The sequence below is a fragment of the Triticum dicoccoides genome, chromosome 6A (genome assembly GCF_002162155.2).
Source record: "Triticum dicoccoides isolate Atlit2015 ecotype Zavitan chromosome 6A, WEW_v2.0, whole genome shotgun sequence".
Taxonomy (NCBI): Eukaryota; Viridiplantae; Streptophyta; class Magnoliopsida; order Poales; family Poaceae; genus Triticum; species Triticum dicoccoides.
The window spans coordinates 23,448,840-23,468,702 of NC_041390.1; the positions used below are offsets into that span (position 1 = coordinate 23,448,840).

Below are 19,863 nucleotides of genomic sequence, written 5' to 3' on the forward strand. Positions count from 1 at the left end.
CTTGATGTGAGGAAAAAAAGTGGGGATTTGGGGGAGAAGGAAGAAGAAAAAAGAGAAACTTCCATATGGGGTCTAGATCTATAAGGAGTTGAGTTTTAGTGATTCTTATCTCCTTTCGCGCACACGTACATCACACTCGGCGAGCATCTATCAAATTACTTTTGCAGAGCATCTACTCTAGGCCCTAACTACTTCCTAAACATCATTTATTGACCAGAAGTTGTTGTTGGCCGCGAACTTGATGTGAGAAAAAAAAAGTGTGGATTTGGGGGGAGAAGGAAGAAGAAAAAAAGAGAGACTTCCACATAGGGTCTAGATATATAAGGAGTTGACTTTTAGGAAAAGGGCAAGGTGCGCATAATTTCCAGCTCCTCAAATCTGACGAGCTATGTCTCGAGGGAGCAATGCTACATCTACGTAAGGTGTTACCAAACGTTTACGTAATTAGCCAGTTGACAGAGTATGACTGGGATTTGGGGAGAGGCGGGGCCCATCCCACTGAAAACCAGGGGGTAGAGAATTAGTTAAGGGAAGTTACGTAGCCCTTTCGTAACCCTTCGTAGGTCTAGGATTATTGGTCTTGAGGGATTCTTTGAGGAGTCAAGTTTGTAGGGAATTGCTAGAGAGATGCTCTTACCGTCTTACCACCGTCTAGACTCTAGACACACATTCTCGTGTACAACAATTTTATGGGCAAATAGCTTTTGAACTTCTAATTTCTTCCACGAGTAATCACAAGCGCATGCAAGTGTGGTCTGTTAACTAAACAAGCTCACAATAATCCTAAATTCCTAATCCTAAGAGGCTCTAATCCTAGTAATGTTGGTCTGCCACAGCCACAAGGTCAGTGCGGCAATCGATCCCAAACCAAGTAAAAAAATTGGACCGCCACAAGATGCATGAGATCATTTAGCACGGCCTAATGAGATGAGATGAGAGACTAATGTGGGCAGAAAAATAATAATCTGTGGATCCAACCTAATTATCTTCTGGAAAAAAGATGAAGGAAGAGAACTCACGGAAGCCGAGAGCTCGAGGAAAATCGGCGAGACTGAGCGTGCAGTTGCGGGCGAAGACGACCGCCTTCTTGCCGTACGGGCACGCCCTCTCCGCCTCCCGGAAGGCGCCGGCGACGCAGGCGGCGCAGGAGGAAGAGCCGACGCCCCAGTAGCACCGCGAGGAGGCCCGCGGCCGGTTGGGCCAGTACCCCACGCCGCGGGACGCCTGGAGGTCTTGGGAGGCGGCGGTCTCGGCCGGGAGCACGGCGGCCAGGCGGTGGAGGTTGGCCTCGTAGGTGCTGTTGGCCTTGTAAACTCCGCCGACGCAGTTGAACGTCGCCGCGGTGGCGACCAGAGGCGAGGCGGCGAGGAGGAGGAGGAGGAAGGGCGAGGGATGATGCATGGTGGTTGGCCGCTGCGCTGGTGCCGGTGGGTGCTGGTCAGCGGTGAGCGAGCTGGGAACAGCACTAGTAGGACAAAAGGTGGAGCGTGTGGAGAGAGGATACATCCATACAGGCACATCAGCGGTGCGTGGACGACGACTTTGACTTCACGTTTGGCAGCTCGTATTTGTTCATAGATAGATAGATAGAAGGCTGGGAAATAATAGTAGTAGAGGTATGAAAAGGAAAGTGGAAGGAACGGAGAAAGGAGATGACATGGATTGGCTGAGCTTCCGCGAGAGATGTCACCAATTTGATCCAGCTGGATAGTGGGTGTTGTTTCTAAAATATAAGCTGCAATCATTGTTGATTTCAAGATTAATTGCCATTAATGCAATTAGTGTTGTTTCCAAATTACGATTAATACAGTTAATATTGTGATGGATACATCATCAGAATAGCCTGAGACATTGCATACAGGTAGTTAAATGGTTGTGATCATTTGGATTCTTCGAACCTGTGCTTTTGCTCGACGTGCACCGCTAATCGTGCATGTGGGACACACGTTCAATTTGATAGTACTTTGAGACCTATGCGTCCAAAGTATGTCCCGCGAGATTGTGGTTAACAACAATCAATGTTGATTCCAAACAAATTGATTGATTGGCATTAATGCAATTAATGTTGTTTCTAAATTAGAATTAATGCGATTAATATTACTACTCCCTCCGTTCACTTTTATAAGTCATTTCAGACAACTGAAAATAAGCTACTTTATACCCTGTCTGAAATGTCTTCAAGGCCTTATAAAAGTGAACAGAGGAAGTAGTAAAAGAGCCCGTGCGTTGCAACGAAAAAAAATAAGTCCTTAAAAATAATTTATGTCAGACACAATAAGGACTTTTAGGCTTCGATTTTGATTCCAATCGAGTCCCCTCGTGCATTGGTGATGAGCGGCAACAGGTCGAGCAAGGTGGGCATTTGCTAGGTGGCACATAGGATTGGAGCGCGTTGGTGCCGGGTGCCAACTGCTAGGCATGATTGTTATTGAACACGTGAAGCCATGTTGCGCCCCACACACACCTCATACACGTTTTTCATGGGACGACGATCCAACACTAAATGGGTAGGCGTTGCCACGCGAATCAAAGTATTATTTAATTAAATACCCCACAAATCGTCACCGGTAACGTTCGCTTCTTTAAAGATCACCTTTGCCTTCACTACTCTTGGAATTATTATTTTTCAACATCACGGATAAGTTAGAGCCAATCAACTATGCACGCTCTCTTCTTTAAATATTCCAAGAAGCACGTGTGCGGCTCATATGGGAGTCTCATAGCGAGTATCGGATTTGCAGGATCGATGATAGGTTTCTAAGTTTTTTTATAGAAAACCCGCTTAACAAATAAAAGGGCACCTTCCTTTATTTTTCTAGTGCATGCGGGCTCCTTCAACGTGACTATGGTTCGAGTCCTTGTTCCGCTATTTATTTCACCATGAATGGTCGATGATAGTTAACCGCATAATCCTTGAGCCATGTTTGAAGTTCTACCAAGATTTCAAAGGTTGTTCCTTCAGTAACACCATACACACTTGGCCCGTTATCTTGCTTTGAAGATCACCTTGATGCAAGAATTTTACTTGTGCCACCATAAATAATAGCCTTATCGGCTAGGCTTAGATCACGGAAAAATGACGTCTCGTGATCCCGACCTATTACCTTCTTGAAAGCTTTGGCTTATTTGGCTATCAAACCATCCTCATTTGTTTCTTCATCCGATCTTTCGTCCTCAGAGTCCCCCACATATAATATATTATATTGAATGGCATGGTCCATGTCCTCTTCCATGCAATTTGCCTCCACATCGCCAACATAATAGTCATGAGGATAAGCCTCCGATTCATCATTATCGAACTCATCACCCTTCATGTCCAAGTCTTCCTTATCATGTTGGTCATTCAGACGTGGCTCAAAGGTTTGATCAATGGAGGTTGGATCATTGTTGTGTCGTACACATCGGCCTCCGGTTTGACATGTGGATCATCCCGAATGAGGCTACTAACATCACATGAAGATGCACGCCGATTCAAGTCAATGTGCAACAGAACACCAACCTTCTTTGCGGCAAATAACTCGAATGATTTATCTTGTGAGGCCAAGACACTCTCCTTATAGGCTTCCCAATGAAACTAGGAGACAAGATGCATTCTCTTCCAATGAATGTGTTGTCCAAACCAAACATTATACCTTCCGATCAAGTCAGTTCCATCACTTTCGTACATCCAAATTCAACCTTCTTCGAAGCTCTACTACAACCTCGTCAAGGCTAGGACTTGTCGGGACAAACAGATACATTGAAGACGTATTACCACCCAGCAGGTCATACATCCTAGACGAGGCGTACACAGTAAGTCATCGTCTGGTTGCTCCGCTGAGAGAAGCTACTCAAGATAAGTGTCGAGGGTCGGGAGGCTGCACATGGGGTCACCGATAATATAATGGTCCAAGGAGGTCTCGTCGAGCAGTAGGGGACGTGGTACGTGTCGAGTGACGGCGGTGGCGCCACCCCCGTCACGGGCTGAAGCTCCAGGTCCAGTGTTGCCCTTTGTTTCATCTTCGTCTTCCTCACACTCATAGTCATTGTGATCGCGGGAGGGGTGTGGGGGAGGGGGCTAATGCCCCCTCTCCAGCCCATAATAATGTTAATGTTATGTTCACTAAAGGACTAACTGGTTTTGTTGTGATCACCTGCATTGCTGCATGCTGCCGCCGCCAGCGCTAGTATTTATTCTGTATACTACATGGCCTCTAAATGAGGGTCAACAAAGTTTGAGCCTTTAAGTTATGACTTCCTTCATAGAGAACTAGCAAAAGAGACCGTGTGTTGCAACAAAAAAAATTAAGTTGTTAAAAACAATTTATGTTAGACAGTAGGACTTTAGATTTTGATCGAGTCCCCTCGTGCGTTGGTGACGGGCGATAACTGGTCGAGCAAGGTGGACATGCAACTGGGTCAGAGTCTGGCAAGTTACATGTCAAGGGTAGACATGAAACTAGGCAGGATGAGTTGTATGTCGAAAGGTGGACATACAATTACGTCGGGTAGGGCCAAGTTTTTTTTTTTTTGCGAGAAGGGTAGGGCCAAGCTACATGTCGAGGACGGACATGCAACTGGTGCTAGGTGTCAGGGTGTAAGTTGTGTGTTGAATATGGACATGCAACTGGGTCGGGTGAATCGCATGTTAAGGATGAACATACAACTGGGTCGGGTCTTTGCCTAGGAGGGATTGTCTTGTAAAGTGGGAATATAGGTAAGAGAAATAGAAAACGTTGCCGTTTGGCTCTTTCCTTAACGCCACACATGACACTCATTAACAGTTGGGACAGTTGTGTATCAAGCGTAGACATACAATTAACCGTTGTGAAAAGATAATTGTGTCTTGATTGTGAACATGCAACTGGCTATCGTCAGAGGTAATTGTATGTAAGGGCGGAGATCCAGCCAGAGAAAAAGGCATCTCACCACGGGGATCGTCTTGAGATGTTGTCCTTGGGCGGTGGGATATTAGAGAAATACAGAAGGTAAAAGAAAATAGCGTCGGGTCCTTCCCTCCCAAACTTGGCCACCTGGGTCATGCCTGTCAGGTCGGCACGTTAGCACGCCCCGCCATGAGCCAGGCACGACACAGGCTAAACGGGTAGTGCCTGACACGCGGCATGCCTTGAGCCATGCCTAGGCCTAAAGGTTGGGCACGCGGGCCAACACAACATATTTTTTTTATAAAAAAATCAAATATTTTTTAAATAGATGACCTAAAATATAGCTGAATAGGCCTAAAAAATAGCTCAACAGGCAAAAAAATATGCTGCCTAGTGTGCTAAACGTACCACAAGCCGGCCCGTTTATTAACTGGGTTGTGTCTAGGCTAGAGGACACAACATGCGGACTGGTACGACACGACCCGACTAATAATCATGCCACAACGGGTCGTGTCATGACATGCCCAATTAGGGTGGGCCGTACCGTGCCATGCCAGGCCGACACGTTTGGCCAGCTTTGCCTCCCCTAGGATACACATGCGCTTTTGGTTTGTACTGAGTCTTGGACCAACCACATATCGACGCCTATATGTACCTACTAATAAAGGGATTAGTACTTCTGCCTGTTCGTCACGAAATTGCCCCAAAATTACAAAATATTACCCACCGATGCAACCTATAAGTGACAAAAAAACATTTCACACAGGGGAACACCCCGTCTGGGCCATCCCACACAGTAGGGACCTCCTATACGGTGGTTTACGTACTGGGAGAAGACACAACGCGCCCGTTTGGGCCACCCATGTGCGGTCGGCCTGTTTTTTTAATCTGGTTATTCTTTTTTCTTTTTCTTTGCTGTTGTTTTTTTCTACTTTAAATAAATTGGTATTTCAAAAAAAGTTCCAAAATTTTAAAAATTGAGAATTTTGAGATAAAATGTTTAGTAAATCATTAATTTTTTGTGGATTCAAAAAAGTTCGCCATTTTCAAAAATTGTTCCCGATTTTGGACAAACATTGTCAGGAAATAAAAAACTATTCAAGATTTTGAGAAAAAGTTCACGTATTATTTTCAAAAGAAATTTAAAAGGTTTGCTAATTCAAAAAAATCATGAATTTTTAAAAATGTCCTGAAAGTTCAAAAATTGTTCATGAATTACAAAATAGTTTCTTGATTCATAAAATATTTGCTGATTCAAAAAATTATCATGAATTTCAGAAATTTTTCGTTGAATCAAAAAAAATGTTCAAGAATTTGAAAATTTGTTCCACCAATCTCCAAAAACAAAAATGTCCGTTGATTCTAAAAATGTTCACAGATTCAAAAAAAATTAAAATTTTTCACAATTCTATATAAATATTAGTAAATAGTATAAAATGTTCATGACTTCAAAAAATGTCCGTGATTTTTAGAAAAGTTTGCAATTTTTTTTAAAAAAACAAAAATTTTAAAAATTCTTGATTTCAAATATGTTCGTGAGTTTAAAAAAATGTTCATGATTTCCAAAATTGTTAACAATTTCACCAAGATATTCACAAATGTGAAAATATGTCCACAAAAAATAAACAGAAATATAAAAGGAAAAATAGAAAAATAGAGAAGAAAAAGAAAATAAAAAAACAGTTTAGGGAAGGTTCTAGAACCTTCTCAAAACCGTGAGGAAGAAATCCAAAAATGGACCGGCCCAAAGCAGGATCAAAGGCAGGAGGGGGTGCACGCTAGGACTCTACGCGCCAAATAGGAAACCCCCGCCATACAGTAATGGCTAGAGAAATACGTTTTAGGTTGGAGAATCTGCCCACCTGGGCGGGCCCACACAGTAGCGGCTGAAAAAATATGTTTGAGAATTCCCTACCTGGGCCAGCAAACGCAATGAGAAAGAGAGTGATATTGTATCTCGATGATGCTGCCAAATGTGATCCATTAAAAATTACTAGTAGACTGCCCGTGCGTTGTCACGGGCATTTGAAAATTTGTATTGGTTGCATATAAAATTTTACATACATAGAAAGATAGGCAATAACAAATAACAAAGTAATTGGAATCTAATTCGCTTGCAATGTACTTCAATAAAAAAATTGTAATTCGACCCTATACACCTGATGCACAAAATAAAGAAGGTGGTACACAAACATTGAACTCTTTATTCTGCAATGCATTGCAAATGATAATAACACTTGAATGCCTTTTTTTAGTTCTTAAAATCGATTGCATCATGAAAGCATGTGCATTGTTATTATCCATTAATTAAAATCAACACATGACGAAACGCTGCTCCTCCATTTTGCATGAAATTGTCAAGCATGCTTGCGACACTAACATAAACATCTATAAAAAATTTCAGATTTTTTTAAATTCTATTTTTTTAGCCAAAACGCCTCCCCGCATAGTAGACCGTGTTAGGTACAATCATGGGCGAGTGAATCTCTGTTGTAAATTTCATTATAGACCATGCATACATATTATTTGCCCGTACAATTAGGGCGGATCATGTGATAGTTTTCACTATTGGAATTGCCGAGTAGAGTTTCTTGGGAACTCAGTAAAGCCAAATAAACTCAGCCATGCGTTTGCCGAGTTCCATCCTCGGTAGAGGGACTGTTGGCCAAATAAGCCGCGGTCATGGGTCGGACGCGTCAGGCGCATGTGTGGGTGCGCGCTCGGCCTGTTGGGTCCGCGGTGTAGGTCTGCGTGTGTGCGTGCGTGTGGTGCCCGAGGTGCCCGTGTGGGTGGACACCATACGTGTGTGTGTGTGTGTGTGTGTGTGTGTGTGTGTGTGTGTGTGTGTGTGTGTGTGTGTGTGTGCATAGGCCATGCTGTTGGCGACCTGGGCGGGGTGACCGCATAGGTCTGTTGCGGGCTTAACGTGGCGAGCACGAGCGGGAGTGCGTCGTGGGCGTGCGGAGCGGGCCGAACCAGGCGGGGTCGTGGCCGAGCGCTGGCCCGGGTATAAGATCGCCACGGTGATCGTTGTAACATGTGTGGGACGAGTTTGTTGCTTGGGAAAAATACCGTTCTTGCGGTTGCGTTCGTGCGCCCGAAACTCTCGCCGTGTCCACCGTGTTCTTCTTCTTCCTTCCCCTTCTTCTCGGTTCATGCCAGAGTGGGAGAGTGAGGTGCACAGATAGAGAGAGTGGTGAGCTAGGGCAAGGCTAGGGTTCCAACAATTGGCATCAGAGCCCGGTTCCGGAGGTGAACGCCGGCGGCCATGGCACTCGTACCACACGATGGTGGTGGTGGCTCGTTCTCGCTGCTGGTCTCACCGCTGACCACAACGAACTACACCTCCTGGGCGATCAAGGTGGAAGCTTTTCTTGGTGCCTAGGGGCTGTGGGGGTGGTCGTTCCGGCGGAGGGCACGACGATCGATGCCGACAAGAGCAAGACGGCGCGGGCGATGCTTCTCGGGGTGCTGTCGGCGGAAGTGCTGCTGCCGGTGTCGACGAAGCCCACCGCGAAGGAAGTATGGGACTCCCTCAAGGTGCGCTTCGTCGTCGCTGATCGGGTGCGGGCGGCCCGGCTCGCGTCGCTCCGCAGTGAGTTCGAGCGGCTGCGGATGACGGACGACGACAACTTGGATAGCCTACACGGGAAGCTTGGCACCATGACGACGCACTATGCAGGTCTGGGGGCGGTGCTCGACTACGCTGCGCTCGTGAAGAAGATGTTGGACACGGTCCGGACCGCCTCTACCCCGCCTTCGCCGGAATTGAACAATTTTGCAATGTAGAAGAGATGGCGTACGAGGAGGCTTTGGGGCGGCTCAAAGCATTCGACGAACGGACCCGGCGTCACGGGTAGGCGCGACAGTGGGCAGCTCGGCAGCGTCGGCATGGCGGAGGCGGCCTCGACCACGACGACGACGGCGCGGGCAGTACGACACATTGGGCGGCGGAGGCAAGCGGTGCGGACGCTCCTACAGCTGCAGCGAGCGCGGCCATTTCAAGCGCGAGTGCCCCAAGCTGCGAAAGGTGCCGGCGGCGGAGCACGCGCTCCTGGTGGAGATCGGTGACGACCTCGAGCCTGGAATCCTCTGAGTTGCAGCTTAGGGGGTGAGTGTTGGCCAAATAAGCCGCGGCCACGGGTTAGACACGTCGGGCGCATGTGTCGGTGCGCGTTGGGCGCGTCGGGTCTGCGACGTAGGTGTTTGTTTGTGTGCGCGTGCGTGTGGTGCACGGGGGTGCCCGTGTGGGTGGACACCGTACGTGTGTGTGCGTAGGCCATGTTGTTGGCGATCTGGGCGGGGTGATCGTGCAGGTCTATTGCGGGCTCATCGTGGCGAGCGCGAGCGGGAGCGCGTCGTGGGCACGCGGAGCAGGCTGGACCAGGCGGAGTAGTGGGTAGACGTGCGGGTCGTGGCCCAGTGTTGGCCCGGGTATAAGATCGACATGGTGATCGTTGTAACATGTGTGCGCGAGTTTGTTGCTTGGGAAAAATATCGTTCGTGCAGTGGCGTTCGTGCGCCAGAAACTCTCGACGTGTCCATCGTGTTCTTCTTCTTCCCCCTCATTCTTCTAGGTTATTGCCAGAGCGGGAGAGTGAGGTGCAGAGAGAGAGAGAGAGAGGTGAGCTAGGCAAGGCTAGGGTTCCAACAGGGACTAACTAAATTTCTACTTCTTAACTGGCAACAATTTAAGGACGTATAGTTAGCTTCAGATTCAGATTATAAACAAAATAATGTTGAAAGAAACATCAAATCACCATAATTTTGGAAGACAACCTTTTACACGGAAATATCACATATATTTGTTGAAATGAATGATCATTAAACTCCATAAGATTTCTGTCCTAAGAATATCTAAGACATGAATCTAAAGAGAAACAGTAACTGAAGAACAACAAGCACCTGAACATCCTCGATGGTGAGACTTCAGTTGAGGTTGGGATGTGCAGCCGGGAACTTCCAGAAGTCAAACATCCAAAACTGATCCGTAGAAGGACATGCATAAGCAAATAAGAGTAATCTAAAAATATAAGGCAAACATAAATCCCCAAGCCATCTGCACATGATCCCGCCCACAGTTCTTCCACTGTCCCTAATCTAATTCCCAACTCCAATAATCAGAGGAATATAAATAATGCCATGAACAAAGATTGATTTAATGAAAATGAAGCACGAGCGCAAACATTGATCTATTATCAAAAAATGATATGTACTCCCTCTGTAAAGAAATATAAGAGCGTTTAGATCATTGTGATCTAAACGCTCTTATATTTCTTTACAGAGGGAATTACGAATGGGTTAGGTTCACCCATAGGATAGTCAACCATCAACTACCAACTATGTCACCAAAGTTGTGTGTGCATCAACCATCAACTATGAAAATGCATGATTGATCCTAAATTCCACGCCGCATGAGCTCTGACCTGCTTGTGTAGTTGGTTCATACATGCCTCTATATGATTTTTCCATGCATTATCACATAACTTATGTCACTTTGACACTCCCAAAAAAGAAGAAATATTCAAAAAATGAAGAGGTGGGCACCTGTTCGTGTGCGTCGTGCCATTAGAGGCAACAATTCTTCTTCTCTTCCTCCATTAGTGGCAATATATATAGTAGGTGGCTCAGATCCGATCGACGTGCTTCTGTTTGTTCCCTCCTTTTCGAAAACCACACATGACCGGCACTAACAAACTGATGCATGCAGCAAACAACTCCATGACTGACTCGACTACTTGCCCATGCAGCACGTTGGCCAGGTCCTACAAGCATCGCCGTCTCACACGGCTTCGCGTCTCACGCAGCACCATGGCATCTCACCGTCATCTAAGTCGCATCACACGACCATCTATGGCATCTCACCTTGCACTCTTGCAGAACCAAAACTACGCACATACTGTCGCACGACAAGCTACTCTGTCACCTAAACTACATGCAGTACAAGACCAAAACATGCACATACATGAATCAAGATTAAGTCTAACAGAAGGTGTGTGCGCGCATATTCTAGGCGTTGGACCAAAAAAACTGGACAACCAAAAAGAATAATGGAGATGGAACGTGCAGGAGAGAAAGGCTGAGGAAGGTTTGACCTGCCGCCGCCGGAACCGACAGGCGGCATGTAATTCGCCGCCATAAGGCCTTGATCTGCAGCCCCAAGGCTTCAAATCACTGCCTCACTGAAGCCCGAAGATCGGCGACATGGAGCGCGCCATGGCGGATGCCTTGAGAGAAGATAGGATGAAGCGAGGGGCGAGGATATTGATGAGTGGCGAGTGGCGGTGGGTTGAGGAGTAGATTTGGTAAGTGTGATTGATTGTTTTGGTAAGTGTGGGAAGGCCACAACGTACGATTATGGAGGAGTTGAATGATGAATCACCATTCACCAATTTCCTTTTAATAATAGAAGATTTGGTTGTTAGGAAAGGTAAGGATCGATGCATTAGGAAAGTTAAGATTTAGCATTGATTGTCATGAAACTGGATTTCATTGTTTGGTAAGTGCTATCGGTTCCTATCCATTTAAAAAGTTGCTAGTAAGGAAAGTTTTTATTAGACGATGAAAAAACCAATGTGAAGGGGTGGCGGTGGGAGGTGAGACGAAAAAAAAACGGACGAAAAAACCCAGCGAAAATAAACCATGGAGACTATTCACCAACTGCTCCATTAGGAATAAAGATGATTTTTTTCTGTCGCAACACAGGGCCCTTTTGCTACTAATGAGGACTAGACCTGGCCATGGGCAGCCCGGCCCCGTCGGCCAGACCTTGTCCATGGGCCGGGCTCGGGCCTAGATTTCAAGGCCGACAGCCGGGACGGGCCTAACATATTCACACATTAATGAAGAGGCCCAGCCCGTGGCCCGAGGCCTGGCAGGCTTTTAGTGTTATGGGCTGGGCTCGAGCCCGATTTTTAGGCCCAATGGCCAGGCCGGCCCGGCCCGACAGATGGCCAGGTATGGTGAGGACCAATGTCCCCAAACATCTACACTCCAATTTGCTCCTCTTCTCGCGTTGGGTAATCCAAAGCAGGAAGGAAAGGCTCCAAGCAGTCGGAGCTTCGGAGGCGTCGGTGCCCGAGATCAGTGGATACCAACAGGAAGTCTTCCCTTCTCCCCCAGCCCTTGCCCGGAGCGCGGCCGACCAGATCGGCGGCAGGGGGCGGCCACCGAGGGCACCGGAGGTGATTACTGATTACTGGAGTAATTGCCTAGCACAATTTCTGATTTCTAGTTCCGTCTATTTCTGTTTCTTCATCTTAATCTTAATCTTGGTGTTCATCTTGACATGGAGTAGAGCGTCAAACTTGCATTTTGTTTATCTGCATGCAAATGCTACAGTACCAATTAGTATGTCAGCGAAGTTAATCATTAAACGAGGTCCAGTCGAAAACGGAAATTTCATCAAATCTCTTCTTGTGATCAAACGCTGTAGCCGTGTAGTAGGTTCTAATTGATTCAGGCACACATATGCTGCATCAACAGGAGAGGCAGCGTCAGTCATATCACATCACACCGCAGGAAACGAACCCAATGAATGTTTGGCATCTAACTCCCAAGTTTTACTTTTGGTTTGGTGTCGTGCAAAGAGTATCTCATTCTCCATGCATGCTAGCCTGTTGTTACAGAAATTAACAATGGGTTTATTTGTCTCTGTTGCGATGAGTTCAGGATTGGGGAGAAAAAAATAGCAGGAAGAGGCCACAAACATCAGCTGCTGTTTGCTCGGTAACTGACAATAGTAATCTTTGTGCTGTGCGCCTGTGCCTCCTTCGTTCCACACGCGTCATTTCATTTCAGACCCCAACTCAAGAAGAAACAGAAATAGTGGAAGAAATGATAAAAGGAGAGGAAGAAGCAGAGAAATGGAGTGCAACTTCTGTGCTATGCCTCCTTGGTTGATCTGATCGCTTCATCTCCAAGTCCCTGAGCACTGAGCAGTGACACGGCTTCTTGAGTGGAGGCTAACAGAGGAAAGGCCATGGAAGCCGCGGTGGTGAGCGTGTCACACGGAGCCATAGGCTCCCTTCTTGGGAAGCTCGGCGATTTGCTCGCCGGCGAATACAAGCTGCTCAAAGAAGCAAAGGGCGAGATCATGTTCCTTAAAGCCGAGCTCGAGAGCATGCGTGTGTTCCTAGAGAGGACGTCGGACGCGGAGGAGGAGGAGGCTGACAAACAAGAAAAGTGCTGGGCTGAGGAGGTTCGTGACCTGTCTTACGACATCGAGGACAATGCCGACGACTTCATGCTCCGGGTGGAATGCGAGTCAAATAGCAAGCCACATGGCTTCAAGGGGTTCATTGAAAGGAGCAGGTTCATTGAAAGGAGCATGAACTTGCTGACGACAATCAACACTCGGCATAAGATCGGCAAGGAGTTGCAAGGTCTGAAGAGACGTATCATGGAGGTGAGCGAGAGGCGCATGAGATACAAGCTTGACAGCACTGCCTCAAAGCCAAACAGCACGGCCATAGATATACGCCTGTTGGCGCTCTATCTGGACGCAGCCTCGTCGGTATCAATGAACCGAGGGACGAACTGATTAAGGTGATGCTGGACCAAGATGGTGTTTGTGCACAGCAGCTGAAGGTGCTCTCTGTTGTGGGATTTGGAGGCACTACCGGAAACTGGCCCTACCCCGACGGCCAAATCAATGCCGATGGCTGCCGTCGGCCTACTTTGCGCTATGCCGACAGCCACGTCTTGGCCGTCGGCGTATCTTGGCCGTCGGGCTACCACGAGCTAAGCCGACGGCACCCGTCGGCATACATATGTCGTCGGCCCAGCTGTGAACATGGCGACAGCAACCGTCGGCATACCCAGGCCGTCGGCATACCCGTGGGCCCGGCGACCCCGCCTGTGACCAGCGGCTAACATCGTCAAATCTATGCCGACGGCCTGGACGGGCAGCCGTCGGCATATATCGTCATGCCACGTCACCGATCCGCGGCGCACCGTCCACGAGCTAAGCCGACGGCTGCCGTCGGCATACCAGCCATGTCAGCTATCCGCGGCACGCTGCCCGCCGCCTAAAACCTGGCCGTCTCTATATGTATTATTATATAAACTAACATGTAGATTTTTTTTATATGTATTATTATATAAACTAACATGTAGCATGTTAAATATAAACATACATATGAATATATATGTAGCTTGTATTTTTTTCATATATTATGAATATATATATATATATATATATATATATATATATATATATATATATATATATATATATATATATATATATATATATATATATGGTTTGTATTTTTTCGAGCACGTTAATAATGTGCGGTCATGTTCTTTTGAATATAGATCATTATATTTTATTAAAATCAGAAACAGCTATGCCGACAAAAGTTTTGTGGCGGTTGCAAATGCCCGACACCCGTCTCCAGAGTGTGACCCCCCTCACGTCCGCGGTGTGCCCCCCTCATGGACGGCGCCGGCACCTGGAGCGGGGAAACGGACGCGTCGGGTCTACACGGTGGATGTAGCTGTGGGTTTGGCCCGGATGTTGCTCCCGGGTGTCCCTACGGGCGACCTGACACTGTTGGGTAACGTTGCAGAAAATTAAAATTTTTCCTACGGTTTCACCAAGATCCATCTATGAGTTCATCTATGCAACGAGTCTAGGGAGAGAGTTTGCATCTACATACCACTTGTAGATCGCGTGCGGAAGCTTGCAAGGTGATGACGTAGTCGTACTCGACGTGATCCAAATCACCGATGACCTGCGCCGAACGGACGGCACCTCCGCGTTCAACACACGTACGGAACAGCCACGTCTCCTCCTTCTTGATCCAGCAAGGAAGGGAGGAGAGGTTGAGGGAGATGGCACCAGCAGCAGCACGACGGCGTGGTGTTGGTGGAGCTGCAGTACTCCGGCAGAGCTTCGCTAAGCACTATGGAGGTTGAGGAGGTGTTGGGGAGGGAGAAGGAGGCAACCAAAGGCCGAGACGTTCAGGTATCAAGTCCCTCCTCTCCTCCCACTATATATAGGGGTGCCAAGGGGGGGTGGCCGGCCCTAGGAGATCAAATCTCCTAGGGGGTGCGGCGGCCAAGGGGGGTTTTCCCTCCCCCCAAGGCACCTAGGAGGTGCCTTACCCTCCTAGGACTCTTGCCCCCCTTGAACCCTAGGCGCATGGGCCTATGTGGGGCTGGTGCCCTTGGCCCATTAGGCCAAGGCGCACCCCCCACAGCCCATGTGGCCCCCCGGGACAGGTGGACCCACCCGGTGGACCCCCGGGACCCTTCCGGTGGTCCCGGTACAATACCGATAACCCCGGAACTTGTCCCGATGCCCGAAACAGGACTTTCCATATATAAATCTTTACCTCCGGACCATTCCGGAGCTCCTCGTGACGTCCGGGATCTCATCCGGGACTCCGAACAACATTCGGGTTACTGCATATACATATCCCTATAACCCTAGCGTAACTGAACCTTAAGTGTGTAGACCCTACGGGTTCGGGAGACATGCAGACATGACCGAGACGCTCTCAATCAATAACCATCAGCGGGATCTGGATACCCATGATGGTTCCCACATGCTCCTCGATGTTGTCATCGGATGAACCACTATGTCGAGGATTCGATCAAACCCTGTATGCAATTCCCTTTGTCAATCGGTACGTTACTTGCCCGAGACTCGATCGTCGGTATCCCAATACCTTGTTCAGTCTCGTTACCGGCAAGTCACTTTACTTGTACCGTAATGCATGATCCCGTGTCCAACACCTTGGTCACATTGAGCTCAATATGATGATGCATTATCGAGTGGGCCCAGAGATACCTCTCCGTCATACGGAGTGACAAATTCCAGTCTCGATCCATGTCAACCCAACAGCTACTTTCGGAGATACCTGTAATGCACCTTTATAGTCACCCAGTTACGTTGTGACGTTTGGTATACCCAAGGCACTCTTACGGTATCCGGGAGTTACACGATCTCATGGTCGAAGGAAGAGATACTTGACACTTGCAACGCTCTAGCAAAACAAACTACACGATCTTTTATGCTATGCTTATGATTGGGTCTCGTCCATCACATCATTCTCCTAATGATGTGATCCCGTTATCAATGACATCCAATGTCCATAGTCAGGAAACCATGACTATCTGTTGATCACAACGAGCTGGTCAACTAGAGGCTTACCAGGGACATAGTGTGGTCTAAGTATTCACACGTGTATTACGATTTCCGGATAATACAGTTATAGCATGAATACAAGACAATTATCATGAACAATGAAATATAATAATACTTTTATTATTGCCTCTAGGGCATATTTCCAACAGTCTCCCACTTGCACTAGAGTCACTAATCTAGTTACATTGTGATGAATCGAACACCCATAGAGTTCTGGTGTTGATCATGTTTTGCACGCGAGAGAGGTTTAGTCAGCGGATCTGCGACATTCAGATCCGTGTGCACTTTGCAAATCTCTATGTCTCTATCTTGAACATTTTCACGGATGGAGTTGAAACGACGCTTGATGTGCCTGGTCTTCTTGTGAAACCTGGGCTCCTTTGCGAGGGCAATAGCTCCAGTGTTGTCACAGAAGAGTTTGATCGGCCCCGACGCATTGGGTATGACTCCTAGGTCGGTGATGAACTCCTTCACCCAAATCGCTTCATGTGCTGCCTCCGAGGCTGCCATGTACTCCGCTTCACACGTAGATCCCGCCACGACGCTCTGCTTGCAGCTGCACCAGCTTACTGCTCCACCATTCAACATATACACGTATCCGATTTGTGACTTAGAGTCATCCGGATCTGAGTCGAAGCTAGCGTCGACGTAACCCTTTACGACGAGCTCTTCGTCTCCTCCATAAACGAGAAACATGTCCTTTGTCCTTTTCAGGTACTTCAGGATATTCTTGACCGCTGTCCAGTGTTCCTTGCCGGGATTACTTTGGTATCTTGCTACCAAACTTACGGCAAGGTTTACATCGGGTCTGGTACACAGCATGGCATACATAATGGATCCTATGGCTGAAGCATAGGGGATGACACTCATCTCTTCTTTATCTTTTGCCGTGGTCGGTGACTGAGCTGAGCTCAGTCTCATACCTTGTAACATAGGCAAGAACCCCTTCTTGGACTGATCCATTCTGAATCTCTTCAAAATCTTATCAAGGTATGTACTTTGTGAAAGACCTATGAGGCGTCTCGATCTATCTCTATAGATCTTGATGCCTAATATATAAGCAGCCTCTCCAAGGTCCTTCATTGAAAAACACTTATTCAAGTAGGCCTTAATGCTGTCCAGAAATTCTATATTATTTCCCATCAGAAGTATGTCATCTACATATAATATGAGAAATGCTACAGAGCTCCCACTCACTTTCTTGTAAACGCAGGCTTCTCCATAAGTCTGCATAAACCCAAACGCTTTGATCATCTCATCAAAGCGAATGTTCCAACTCCGAGATGCTTGCACCAGTCCATAAATGGATCGCTGGAGCTTGCATACTTTGTTAGCGTTCTGAGGATCGACAAAACCTTCCGGCTGCATCATATACAGTTCTTCCTTAAGATGCCCGTTAAGGAATGCTGTTTTGACGTCCATCTGACATATCTCATAATCATAGTATGCGGCAATTGCTAACATGATTCGGACGGACTTTAGCTTCGCTACGGGAGAGAATGTCTCGTCGTAGTCAATCCCTTGAACCTGTCGATAACCCTTAGCGACAAGTCGAGCTTTATTACCATCCGCGTCCGTCTTCTTCTTAAAGATCCATTTGTTTTCTATCGCTCGCCGATCATCAGGCAAGTCTGTCAAAGTCTATACTTTGTTTTCATACATGGATTCTATCTCGGATTTCATGGCTTCAAGCCATTTGTTGGAATCCGGGCCCGTCATTGCTTCTTCATAGTTCGAAGGTTCATTGTTGTCTAACAACATGATTTCCAGGACAGGGTTGCCGTACCACTCTGGTGCAGAACGTGTCCTTGTGGACCTACGAAGTTCAGCAGTAACTTGATCCGAAGTACCTTGATCATCATCATGGTTTTCCTCTTCAGTTGGTGTGGGCATCACAGGAATGGTTTCCTGTGCTGCGTCACTATCCCGCTCAAGAGGTAGTACTTCATCGAGTTCTACTTTCCTCCCACTTACTTCTTTCGAGAGAAACTCTTTTTCCAGAAAGCATCCGTTCTTGGCAAGAAAGATCTTGCCTTCGGATCTTAAGTAGAAGGTATACCCTATAGTTTCCTTAGGGTATCCTATGAATACGCATTTTTCCGACTTGGGTTCGAGCTTTTCAGGTTGAAGTTTCTTGACATAAGCTTCGCATCCCCAAACTTTTAGAAACGACAGCTTAGGTTTCTTTCCAAACCATAATTCATACGGTGTCGTCTCAACGGATTTAGACGGTGCCCTATTTAAAGTGAATGTAGCTGTCTCTAGAGCGTATCCCCAAAATGATAGCGGTAAATCGGTAAGAGACATCATAGACCGCACCATATCCAATAGAGTGCGATTACGACGTTCGGACACACCGTTTCGCTGAGGTGTTCCAGGCGGCGTGAGCTGTGAAACGATTCCACATTTCTTTAAGTGTGTACCAAATTCGTGACTTAAGTATTCTCCTCCACGATCTGATCGTAAGAATTTTATCTTTCGGTCAGGTTGATTCTCCACCTCATTCTGAAATTCCTTGAACTTTTCAAAGGTCTCAGACTTGTGTTTCATTAAGTAGACATACCCATATCTACTCAAGTCATCTGTGAGGGTGAGAACATAACGATATCCTCCGCGAGCCTCAACGCTCATTGGACCGCACACATCGGTATGTATGATTTCCAACAAGTTGGTTGCTCGCTCCATTGTTCCGGAGAACGGAGTCTTGGTCATTTTGCCTAAGAGGCATGGTTCGCACGTGTCAAACGATTCATAATCAAGAGACTCTAAAAGTCCATCGGCATGGAGCTTCTTCATGCGCTTGACACCAATGTGACCAAGGCGGCAGTGCCACAAGTATGTGGGACTATCGTTATCAACTTTAAATCTTTTGGCATCTACACTATGAACATGTGTAATATTACGCTCGAGATTCATTAAGAATAAACCATTTACCATCGGAGCATGACCATAAAACATATCTCTCATATAAATCGAACAACCATTATTCTCAGACTTAAATGAGTAGCCATCTCGTATTAAACGAGATCCAGATACAATGTTCATGCTCAAACTTGGCACTAAATAACAATTATTAAGGTTCAAAACTAATCCCGTAGGTAAATGTAGAGGCAGCGTGCCGACGGCGATCACATCGACTCTGGAACCATTCCCGACGCGCATCGTCACCTCGTCCTTCGCCAGTCTCCGTTTATTCCGCAGCTCCTGCTGTGAGTTACAAATATGAGCAACGGCACCGGTATCAAATACCCAGGAGTTACTACGAGTACTGGTAAGGTACACATCAATCACATGTATATCAAATATACCTTTGGTGTTGCCGGCCTTCTTATCCGCTAAGTATTTGGGGCAGTTCCGCTTCCAGTGACCCTTCCCCTTGCAATAAAAGCACTCAGTCTCAGGCTTGGGCCCATTCTTTGACTTCTTCCCGGTAACTGGCTTACCAGGCGCGGCAACATCTTTGCCGTCCTTCTTGAAGTTCTTCTTACCCTTGCCCTTCTTGAACTTAGTGGTCTTATTGACCATCAACACTTGATGTTCTTTCTTGATTTCAGCCTCTGCTGACTTCAGCATCGAGAACACTTCAGGAATGGTCTTTTCCATTCCCTGCATGTTATAGTTCATCACAAAGCTCTTGTAGCTTGGTGGGAGCGACTGGAGGATTCTGTCAATGACCGCCTCATCTGGGAGGTTAATGTTCAGCTGGGTCATACGGTTGTGCAACCCAGACATCTTCAGGATGTGCTCACTGACAGAACTGTTCTCCTCCATCTTACAACTGTAGAACTTGTCGGAGACATCATATCTCTCGACCCGGGCATGAGCTTGAAAAACTAGTTTCAG

General features: G+C 47.0%; 1 protein-coding gene and 1 pseudogene across 1 annotated transcript in view; one reads left to right on the forward strand and one right to left on the reverse strand.

Annotated features, from left to right (window-relative positions):
* The window catches only part of LOC119315108 (cysteine-rich receptor-like protein kinase 10), a 4,562-nt gene extending 3,015 nt beyond the window's left edge, over nt 1-1,547 (reverse strand). The window contains exon 1 of the mRNA XM_037589782.1: nt 1,020-1,547. Within this exon, the coding sequence (XP_037445679.1) occupies nt 1,020-1,506 (487 nt within the window). The 5' untranslated portion in view covers nt 1,507-1,547. The remainder of the gene's footprint in view (nt 1-1,019) is intronic.
* An 11,299-nt stretch (nt 1,548-12,846) lies between these two features.
* Nucleotides 12,847-19,863, forward strand: part of LOC119318747 — a 42,240-nt pseudogene continuing 35,223 nt past the window's right edge.